At 31.2% G+C, this 12234-nt stretch overlaps 1 protein-coding gene across 2 annotated transcripts; it reads right to left on the bottom strand.

Moving 5' to 3' along the window:
• Positions 1 to 872: 872 nt before the first annotated feature.
• LOC108688144 (brain protein I3) lies at positions 873 to 6415 on the bottom strand. 2 transcript variants are annotated; one of them, XM_018194294.1, is made up of 5 exons: positions 6285 to 6415; positions 6141 to 6226; positions 2038 to 2204; positions 1821 to 1958; positions 873 to 1144 (listed from the first exon to the last, which is right to left on the bottom strand). In XM_018194294.1, the coding sequence occupies exons 2-4, from the start codon at positions 6214 to 6216 to the stop codon at positions 1827 to 1829; spliced, it is 375 nt and encodes a 124-aa protein (XP_018049783.1). In that variant the 5' UTR covers positions 6217 to 6226; positions 6285 to 6415; the 3' UTR covers positions 873 to 1144; positions 1821 to 1826. The 2 variants fall into 2 exon arrangements, with proteins under 2 accessions (XP_018049783.1, XP_018049774.1); XM_018194285.1 differs by having other exon boundaries at positions 6141 to 6415.
• Between the last annotated feature and the right edge of the window lie 5819 nt (positions 6416 to 12234).

Genomic DNA, 12234 nt, shown 5'->3' with positions numbered 1-12234 from the left:
CAGAATGAAAGCCTTTTTATGTTTCTACGAATTTATATATATATATATTTTTTTTTTCATTTATTACCTTACTGATGTAATAGTCTCATTATCAGTGGTATATATTATTATCACATATATATTATTATCATATATATATTATTATCACTCATCAAATAACTATAATTTAAGAGCTGTAAGAATTTTTTTAGAAATTTTCAGAATTTTTTAATACCGTATTTTTTAACAATATGTTAGTAAAAATAAGAAGATGGAATACTAAATAGTTGATAAATTCTGAAAAAAATTTTTAGAGCTCTATGAGAAGAAAATAAACAATTTTTGTCTCTTGCGGTTTTTTTGTAAAATTGATATTTGAGTAAAAAAATTATTGAAAACCAATTTTCGGTAATTGTTAGCAATTAATATCTTGTTAACTGTTAGTGAAAATTGCAAAAAGGCAAGAAGACTTTTCTTTTCAGTCAGTCTATTCTACTCCCTGTATAAAAACTTTATCATTACTTTTAGAAATCCTGTATACACATATATATACATATGAAATAATTGAAAAGATGTCCAATAAATTACAATATTCTTTATATCCGTATCAGATTACAGATTGACAAGTACGATTGATGGTTACCCAATTTTATTTCAACCAATTATGATTCGCTATATCGTGATTAGTTGAAATAAAACTGGGCAATTGTCAATCGTGATCATTAATTCGTAGTCTGATACGGGCATTACATTACCAGATGAACCAGGTGAAACCAGTTATGCAAAAATTATTGCACGACTTTAGAACGAAGTTTAACAATATAAAAGTTAGAAGTTTTAACAATAATTTCACAGGATGCAATGAAAATTATTTTAAATTAATAAAAAAATTGTTATTTATTAAAAATCTTTATTTTTATTTCGAATTTTATTACCGCTTATTTAAAAATAGAACAGGATATAAATTTTAGTTTACATCAAATATTTCTTCTACATACGTTGGCTACATTAAATAGATCTATTTGCTTCTTTGCAATTTGATTTCAAATTCAATCGTAATCAGTGATCTCGAAAACCATTATAGATATGAAATTTCGTAACTAAATTGAAAAACACTTTCAATTTTAGCCAGCTTTTGGGGCTTTGAGACCATGCGATGATTCAACTAAAACAGAACAATTTAGAACGGTTTAATTACAAATTAATAAGATTATTGAGTGAATTGCTTATTAAGATGTTTACTTATAGCGAATTCGATTGGACGCACTCAGTGCGCACTGGTGCATATTAAAGTCATCATACATAAAATAATGTAAAGATATATTTACATAAATATAGAAATTGATTAAATCCTGAAATACTCAATATATTTTATTATTAGGTAAAATATGTATTTTACAATTCGAAATATTTGCATTTCACTTTTATACTCAAATTAAAAGTGTACAACGGCTTTAATATGCTTCCAATCGAATTCGTCATTAATTATTAATAGATACTACATTAGATATACTATATTACAGAATTTGACAAATTTCCAATAGTTTTATTTGACAATTAGTATGTACTGGAATTGAAAAATTATGTATAGATGAATTTGATTAAACATTAAAAAGGGCTTAATAAAGATCGAAATGTTTGTTTACGTAATGATAAGATTGTTTTAATTTAAAATTTTTTTTCAAATTTATTTTATACGCATATATTAACTCATTTAACTATAAAAATATTTTATTCTGATCAAATATCAATTGCTCATCATTCTTAACATTAGTGATTGTTAAACATTTATATCTTGTTTTAAATTTTCATGACATAATATTGTTTTTGTAAATACTTACTTTTAATTAATCAAAATAAGCTCCACAATTTGAACAGCGTTTTGTTCTTAATAGCAGACAACAGATAATTCCGAGAGGAAAGAAAAAAATCGCACAAAATAAGCCAAGACATGTATAATCATCTTCCATTATTCCTATCTGTTTTAGGTTTAAATATTATTAACTTTCAATTTAAGCATAATCAAAACAGCGATATTTGAATAAAAAATTTGCATACTCTACATGCTGGACAGCCGCCAACTACAATAATTTCTGGAACAATGATTGCAGTGGAATGTGTAGAGCCATATGATGGAACATGGCTTCCTTGATAGCCAGGTTGATAGCCAGAATCGATGTTGTTAGGATAATATCCAGGAGGTGGTTGCCATTGTGATGAATTCACTAGTATAATGATTTATTATAAATATATAATATGAGATAATATTAATATTTACAAGTAAATCACTGTCACTTTCTCTTCTTCTTTCTTCTCCGCTTTTTTCTTATTTGAAAAAGCGCACGTTAATCTCGATAATCGATTGTTTATTAATACCAATCAGTTCTCTCACTGTTCTTACTTCGTGAATAGTACGACTCTCGGCTGAAGTATTAGGTATGGGAAAAAATTCGTGGCGTTTTTTTAATGCCATCTAACGGGAAAAACACCACGAACTTTTTCCCACACCTAATAATATTTTTCGCAATAAATTTATTTACAGTTTTTCAGCACATTATTCCAGCAAATGAGAATGGATTAAAATGGATTAAAATTTTTTTAATGCGTACTTTAAATCTATAAATGGATTGAATGGATTGAAATGGATTCGAGCATTACTTTAATATTAAAAAAATATATATTCATATTTGAGGGTTACAAATTTTATTCCTAATATAACATTTATAATAATTATACCTGAAATTGGTACTTCAAATTGGTATTAACAAACGCACTATTGCAGTGGGATTTGAACCTGGGACTTCTGGATTATGAATCTTCTATGTTACCACTTCTTCAATTGGTAAATTATGTTATTCATTCTTTTCTTCAAGTACAGCTAAACTAGTAATAAAATTATATAGATATAATAAAAATATTATCATTTAACAGATATAATAAAGTATAAATGATTTACATTACTATGAGACAATTGGGCAAATGTCGGATAATCTGATCTCGCTTGGCCGATGTCGTACATCTTGATTAGCCTAATATTCGGACTGTGTTCGACTTAGTTTGCGAGTGTTCACATCAATCATTCATTTTACTTCTAATCAAAGAGAAACAAAAGAACATAGCTCAATTTTATAACTTTTTTCAATCTTGGTTGGATTAAAACGAAAAATTTTCTATTTATAATTTTGGATAATTTAGTAGCATTTAGTCCATTTTTCAGTTGGTCCATTTTTAAAAAATAAAAATTTAAAATAAAAACTTTTTTTATTCAATTAGATTGAAAAACTGCATTTCATATTGAGACTATTGAAATGAGCAGTATTCACGTTACATAGAAATTGCTGATATTATTTTTAAATTTAATTGAATTAAAAAAATTGTACTTCCTATTCACAATTCTGAATTGAGTAGTATTCACAATGCAGAAAATGCTAATATTATTTTCAGATTGAAAGGCATAGAGAGGCATGCTCTATGCAATTCCTATAAATGAATAAAAATGCATTCAAGATTGAAAAGGATTCATTTTAACATTCATGAATTTCTGAAAATCTGAATCCATTTTAATCCATTTCAATCCATTCTCCTGCTGGGTAACATTTTTCTAATAGAATGCTTGATTAAGCATCAAATTATTAAAAATTGCTTGTCAATTTAATTCGTGATATTACAGTTTAATTGCATTCATAAGTCCGAAAAATCAATTCGGTGCACAGTTCGAATCACTACAAATATATATGCACATACAGGGGCCATTTAAAATTTGGAATTTAATTTGGCTCTAAAAAAAAACGCATGAATATTTTTCAAAGTTTATGGAAAGCTTTATTGGAAAGGTAGTACATTGCCATTTATCGAGGTCTTTATTCAAAATTCTTCTCAAAAAGTTCGTGAAATGTTCAAGTTTTGAGAACGATGGCGAGTTGATGTTGATGGTTATTCAAGCACACTCTGAGCAATAGCAGCAATGGTTTCGGTCCTTACTGGACGAGCACATGAACGAGTTGCTTTATCCAATAAGGATCCAGTTTGCCAAATTCGCTTCACAAATTGATCCACAAACTGCGTTGAAGGCATTTCTTTTCTACCAAATTTTCCACGTAAATTTCTTACAGTTTGGGTTGAAGACTCACTTTAGAAGTAAGTTTTCAATATTTCCCAATTTTGTTCAAGCGTATAGCAACCCATTTCGTAAATATCAAACAAAAAACTAAATTTCTGATACATCATAAATGTTATTACGCCTTTCAAACTCAAAATAACTAATAGTTGAAATTCCAAACGCTAGATGGCCCACCCTGTATATAGTAAGTCTTCAATTATTTAAGCATAAAAAAGATCTACCATTACAGCCATTATTTTCCTATTTATTAAGTTTATAAATGTACAGTCCAATAAGATTCTTATTGTTGAGAATGGTATGTCTTGGGAGATTCATCAGATTCTATTCGAGTGTGGAGTTAATATACGAATTTTAAATTCTGACGCTGAAGATGGCTCGAAATTGAGTCGAAACATCCGCTTTTACGATACCAATATATAATTTTTTAGTTAATATAATAATTAAATACTTTAGTGGATACTCTACGCATTAACTGCGTTTGACTCTAAAGACTAATTACTTACCTTTCTTATTTATTTGACAATATACATGACAATCTTGGTTTTTATTAAAATTTATTATGATATAATAAATACATACATACATAAATCTTGCACGAATGACTAGTCGTTTTTTTCATATAAGGTGTGTTGGTAAATTACAATCATTCATAATAAATGCGGTAATGATATTAACGTAAAGAAATATATGGCATTTTAATATATGGCATGCTATTTTGCGTCTAAGTACAAATATTGTTGCGTTTCATATTGTATATATTTAAAATTAATAATAACTTAAATATATATAAGTTTCCTTAATTCGAAAAATAGTTTATAATTAATATAATATTTAGTGAATTATTTGCATGAATCGAATTATGAATAAAATGGACGCGTCAATATGCTGCTGCTAGAAATTTTGCTCATTTTCGATTTTTTGTCTCTATTTTTCTTCTTTTTATCGATGTAAAAACTTTTTCAATTCTGCGCCTCATTATGCTATCTATTACAAATTGTTTTCTCATTTTAATGTATTGTTATTTTATATACTTCAAATGTCTTCCATATTTTGTATTAAGTCTATTATAAGTGTGAGAAATTATTCCAACAAAGTCCTAAAGGATGTCCAAGGGACGTCTACATCATAACAAGAACGTTCTGAAGATACTGTTCAGAGAACTGTATTCCGTGGAACTTATTTTAATAAATATACTTGAAATATTACCATTTTGATTTTACTTCTCTTTCATAGCATTATTTTTGGTTTTTTAACATCTTTGTTTTTATATATTTGCGTAAAAACATTGAATTTTAATTTCATTTCTTTTTTGTGATATTATTTTTTATTCTTTTCATTATATTTACAAAATGGTTTTACATAAAGATAAAATTTATAACTTGATGCCTTTTTTTTACATTTTCAATATCTTTTCCGATGAATTATCTATACTGGATTTTCAGTATTAGAAGTGATACTAGAAATACATTTCTAACAATAACATTAAAAACAATGTTTAATTTAAATTCAGTAATTATTGCGTTTTGCTTCCTTCAAGTATATATTGATAAAACTAGGCTCATTCAATATGTTTTTGCACAAAACAATTGAATCTGACAGAAACAGTCATCGATCTGTCTAGGGTTGCGTTCGGAAACACCCGAGTGCCATTGTGTATCATTTATCCTTATTATTTACTCAATGTTAAATAAGAATAAGATGATGCACGAGCACCCGGATGATGTTTCCGAACGCTAAGGTGCATTTAATTGACGATTTTGAGATTTGGATTGCTAATAATGGCTCGAATTGAAGGAACGTACGAACATTCTTGTCAATTTCATATAAGAAGGAATAAATATAATTTATTCTTTCTTTAGAAATTACCGAGCAGAAATCTGTATTCTCATTTTGCTTTATTTTGTTATTGCATGAGTTATTAATTTCGAGAATGGAAAATTGGCCAACCAAATGAAATCGACAATTATTTACGCGGAAAGTTGCGGAAAGGAAAGAAGAGCATTTCTAGACAGTATAATTTAACCTAAAAATCATGACGCACCTGCTGGAGCTGTTACGATAGAATTAGCATATGATGGTGGAGATGTTTCGGGCACTTTCAACGGTTGTGTCTCCATAATCAATTCGCTGTTTTCATTTGTTTTAATAAGTTCAATGCGTTATGTATATATGATCATTATCTTACCATAATCTGTGGTAAACATAAAAAGTGTGTTTTCTGTTCCTGCAGTAAATTGCACTAGAACTCTTTTTCTCGCTTTCAACAAATATCAAACATATACCTTTCTCACTGTAAGTTTTAAAAATATAAGTATACTAGTTCAGCCCATATATTATATGTAATACTCTTATATTGCTAACATCACTTAAAGGTGCATTTTCATGCTAACACTCGACCACAAATTTCTATTATAATACTAGACTATGAATTCCCTACTTTTCTTTATATAAAAGTGTCCTGTGCGCAGTGAATGCGCAATGGAAAATCGTCATATAGAAAAGAGATGCCAATAAAACACGTGACTAGTCTCTCTGTGATTGGTTTTTAAGTATATAAGGAGATCCTAATTTTTAATTTTCACGAACTTACGAACCACGCACACGATTATTTATTTCAGATCATTTCATGCAAAAACACATTGAATAAGTCTAATTTCGTTCATCGTGTGTGTGTGTGTGTGTGTGTGTGTGTGTGTGTGTGTGTGTGTGTGTGCGTGTGTGCGTGTGTGTGTGTGTGTGTGTGTAAATCTCTTTCGAATATATGAAAATGTAAACATATGATGTTTTGCGCATGCGCAGTTTTACAATACGCTTGTGCCACAAGTAATACATACCCAAATAGCCAAATAAGAGCAATATGTTGCTATTTTGCTGTCACTTATTCCGCATTCAATTTCATCAAAAACCATTTCACTAAAGGTATTTCTACAAACTGTTTGTTGTTCTGATCACGTAAAGTCTTCCTTAGAATTCAGCAAACTGCTGGCAAATTGTCATCATGCGTGCATGGCGTGCATGCCGTCAGTTTGCTGTCAACGTGAGTTTATTATTTCTCAATGTATACTCTTACAATTTCGTAAACTTATGAAATCTATTTGCTCTGCTGATGCTAACTCAGTTCACATTAGATTCTAATAACAGCAAATTGTCAACAAGTTGAAAACAATACATGCAATTTGTTCCATATGCTAAATCTCGCTTAGCTATTTGGATACTATCTGACAAATTTTAAAAAATTGATGTGACCTTGACTTGACCTTGGTGACGCCATTCAAGATCAAACATAGCGCCAGTAAATAGGTCATTAGAAATTCTACAACTTTTGTCTGAACACTTTTTCGATTAGACCTTATTGCGAAGATAAAAGGGTGGTACTGATCTGAAACACCTGGTATACAGGGTGTCCGGAAATAATCGCCAAATATTTCATGGACAGGTAGAGCGGACTAAACTGAGTCAAAAAGTCCTCTACCATTTTGTAAATTTTCCCAATAGTTAATGAAATATTAATCCTTAAAGATAGCCGATAGCTCGCCCGGTCTACTATTGCGAAGTGTATGCCTACCGATCGCTTGGCGTGCAACCTTGAGAGTTGGGGATTGACTGGTAAGCGCCTCGCGCCAAGTACACTGCCGCAAGCCTCCATAGCTCGGACGGCGCGCTTAAGGCTATTCCCCACGGCCCGCGTGCCAAATCGTAGGCATATACACTTCATAGTAGTATTCGACTATCTTTAAGGATTAATATTTGTTAACTATTGGGGAAATTTAAAATGGTAGAGGACTTTTCGACTCAGTTTAATCCGCTTTACCTGCCCATGAAATATTTGGCAATTATTTCCAGACACCCTGTATATTCTACATACTTAATCTTTTATTTTAGAATGACACATACTTAATTTTTTATTTTAGAACAAAGAATTGAATAATTTTAAAATAAATATTTAATTAATATGATAAATCAATTAATAAATAAATACTTTCTTTTCTTATTCTATCTTTAAATCTAAATTTAGCCATTTTACTTGTTGTGTTCTTCTTTATTGTATTTATTCTTGTATTTCCAACTTGACTATTCTGTTTATCATGTTGACACTAGAAGTTGAATTAAGGCTGTGTTCAAAGTCTCGCTACAAATGCTTTGAAGCATTTGATGGACCAATTAGAAGAAAAAAATTTGAACAAATTGACTAATTAAAAAACGCTTCAAAGCGTTTGCAACATTGCGTTGATCATACCCTAAATCCAACTTCTTGATGCAGCGTTACAGTAGTGGAACTCTCCTGATTTCATGTTGGCCAAAACGGAGTGCGCATGTGAAGTAAGTAAATTGCTGTAAATAAGTAACGCCATCTAAACTTCTATCTCATTTTTTTTTCCATTCTCTCTCAGGACCATTTAAATGTTGAGTAGCTGAAATATGGATCAGAGAAAGAGATAGAAGAAAAGAAAATTATATGATTAGTTTATTAATTTAATTTAGCTTATTGCGAAGCTTTAAGAGAAAGACTACATGTTAACAGAGTAATAGATATAAAATATGATACAATAGACTATATGATACAGTAGACATAACATAAAATAAAATACAATATAATAATCATTAGTAGTGCCAATAATTAGGCGTCAGCCGCACACGCACACACACGCACACGCACACACACACACACACACACAAACACACGCACACACACACACGCGCACACACACGCACACACACGCACGCACACACACGCGCGCGCGCACCTGCAAACGCACCAATTCAGTCTCGCTTAAGTACTGTGAATGCTATGTATAATTGCAGGATTGCTTTCGTTTTAGCTACAAAATCGCACATTCTCTGCAATGCAATTCTAATAATTTATTAAAACGCAAGTGACGTAGCAGGAAAACAAGTATCGCTGTGCCGCAGTCGTTAATTAAAATATTTTTACAGTATAATATTTATATATCATACAAATGTTGTATATCATACAACATTTATATAATTTTATATTTTCTTATTTTTTTGTTTTGCAATGTATTACAATTATAAATCTATTTCTTTTATTTTTATTACATTTAGATTAATTTGTACGTACAAATGATCTAGAGAGAAAGAGAGAGAGAAGGAGAGAGAGAGAGAGAGAGAGAGAGAGAGAGAGAGAGAGAGAGAGAGCGGAAAATAAAGAACAACTGAAAAAGAAATTTAGATGGCGTTACTAGGGAGCTTACTTATTTCGCGCACTCCATTTTAGCTGACACTAACATCAAAGATGCCGACAAAGAATTGCGCTACTGTAATACTGTGCAGCGTCACAGAAGCTGACAAAAACACCACGGTGCAGAATGCTCAAGGAACCGAATTTTTTCATCCTCTCTGGTGGATACAATAGAAATCTGAATAGTCCACCTAAACGCCCAATATGTAAAGGCACAAAAGGAATTTGAACGCTTCTGAGTGCACCCGGGAATCTGAACGCATTCTTAAGGTCTGAGCACAAGAATTATCGTAACACTTATTAAATGTACAACTTCGCTTCCGCCGTTTTCCTATAGATGGTTTTAGCGGTAAGTGGTGGTCGAAATAAATAGATCATAGACGTCATACAATAAACTTGGGCATCTGTCAACATAACCCCATAGAAACATTAGTCGATTTGTGTCTGCATCATAAAGTTATTCTCGATTGAAAATGTTTACGAGCCAAATTCTCGTCATTTGCGGGAGGTTTTAATTTTTTGCTTCAATATGTGAGTGGTTTCAACGCTTCAAGAACGGTGATTTTGACGAAAAATGGGTTCATTACGATAATCCCAAGCGCATAAAATCATGGGGAGTTTCCGGCCATGCTTCCACGTCGACGGCCAAACCGAATATTCATGGCTCCAAGGTCATGCTCTGTATTTGGTGGGACCAGCGTAGTGTATTATGAACTGTTAAAACCGACTGAAACAATCACAGGCGATCGGTATCGAACGCAATGATGAAATTCGATCGAATGAAATTGAGCCGAGCATTGAAAGACAAACGGCCGCAATACAACGAGAGACACGATAAAATGATTTTGCAGCACAATGCTCGACCCCATGTTGCGAAAGTGGTCAAGACATACTTGGAAACGTTGAAATGGGAAGTCCTACCCCACCCGCCGTATTCTCCAGACGTTGCTCCCTCTGACTATCACTTGTTTCGATCAATGGCACACGGCCTGGCTGACCAGCACTTCCGGTCTTATGAAGAAGTAAAACATTGGATCGATTCATGGATAGCCTCAAAAGATGACCAGTCTTTTCGACGCGGGATTCGTACGCTACCCGAAAGATGGGAGAAAGTAGTGGCCAGCGATGGACAATACTTTGAATCATAAATGTATAATCAGTTTTTTACAATAAAGCCTCGAATTTCGGAAAAAAAACGGCGGAAGCAAAGTTGTACACCTAATACTTAGATTCATAGTATTAGGTGTAGTAAAAAGAAATCCATTATTTTTCCATTCAATTTCATGCAAAAATAATGGATTTCTTTTTACTACACCTAATATAAGGACAGGGGTATGCTCATCCAGTAATAGACCACTGCGCAGAAATCAGAGTAGGACCACTTACGTCATCATCGGCTATTTTCGAAACAGTTCGGGTAGATTTGGTTTCACAAAATGGCACAACAATTGTGATTAAAAAACTGCTTTTTATAAGGTTGAATTTTGTGTATATTTTTGTAAAAAATTATGTTTTCTCATAAAAGATGAAGTGCAGTGAAAGATTGCTGTAATTATTCAAAAAGAGTAAAGAAAGAGTATAGTACGCCTGAAGAAAGAGTATAATACTTTCGATTTCCTAAAGATCAAGCAATTTTTTTAAAATGACTTAAAGTTTGTAAAGAAGATACTTCCATTGCAATAGGTAAAAGAAAATAAATATAAAATTTATCATATATCTTTTTGATCTTAAAAATATTAATTTAAAGGATTGATATGTTAAAAATCAATATCGTTTGATATATTAAAAATCAATATCGATGTTTAATATGAGTACTAATTAGTAACTTTTTATTGAATGATCTTAATTTCGATGTTGAAACACATATATGATATATGATATATGTATTTAATTAATCATTATGATGTATATTGTATCAATTTAGTACATCATTCTTTAAATACATTGCTGAAATTAAAATAATTTAATAGAAAATTACTAGTTAGTACATGTATCAAGTGCACGATGTAAATTAGGCCTATCTCTTTGTCATCGCATATCCCCCACTCCCAAAAAGAAGCTGCTTTAGCAATATAGGAATATTACATATATGAGTATTACATATTCAGTCACAGAAAATAGACCTATAAGTAAAATAGTCCTAGATAAGTATGGACGGAGCATTAGTCGTGTTCAATAGACAAATAGACTCAATCTTTTATGAAGCAAATCGCGAGCACTTGCTGCTATTGGTGTATTTTTTCAGATCCAACAGCATCGAATGCTCATCCAATAGCAACGGATCCGCTTTACATAATTTTTTGTTTGTTTCTTAAATTTTTCATCTATTTTTAATATAAATATTGTGCACAATATTTATCATTTATTGCTCATAAGTATTATATTATGCTGATAATTATACAGTTTAATATACTTCAAAAATCAATAAAATTAGACTTATTCGATGCGTTTTTGCATAAAATAAAGAATCTGGTAGAAAAAATTCGGGACTGCTCTGCGAGATATTGAGCGTTACGATATATAATATTCACAAACTTATATAGCTACATAAGCATAGAAAATTATCCAATCGCATTTCTTCTATAAAGACACACGTGACGCAAAATGTGATTAAATAATTTTCTTTATGCATACGTTTACACGGCTATGCAAGTTTATTAGTGGATATACCTTAAAGCCTTAAACACAATGCGAAGGAATATCGATAGCGATAGGAATAACACAACCTTATGAAAAAATGTTCGCGTAGATATGGTTGCGCAGCTTTTGTTTTGGGCCGGATCCAATGAAATGCAAGATTACAAGATCGTACATATTACACAGATCCCGTGTGAGCAGATATCCGTGGCAAAAGAAAATAATTTAAGAGCTGCGCCATAAATATGTCTAAATAATAATATACGTAATACAATATACAATATACAATATACAATAT

This window comes from Atta colombica, unplaced genomic scaffold (genome assembly GCF_001594045.1).
Source record: "Atta colombica isolate Treedump-2 unplaced genomic scaffold, Acol1.0 scaffold103, whole genome shotgun sequence".
Taxonomy (NCBI): domain Eukaryota; kingdom Metazoa; phylum Arthropoda; class Insecta; order Hymenoptera; family Formicidae; genus Atta; species Atta colombica.
This window is presented reverse-complemented; position numbering and strand designations above follow the sequence as displayed.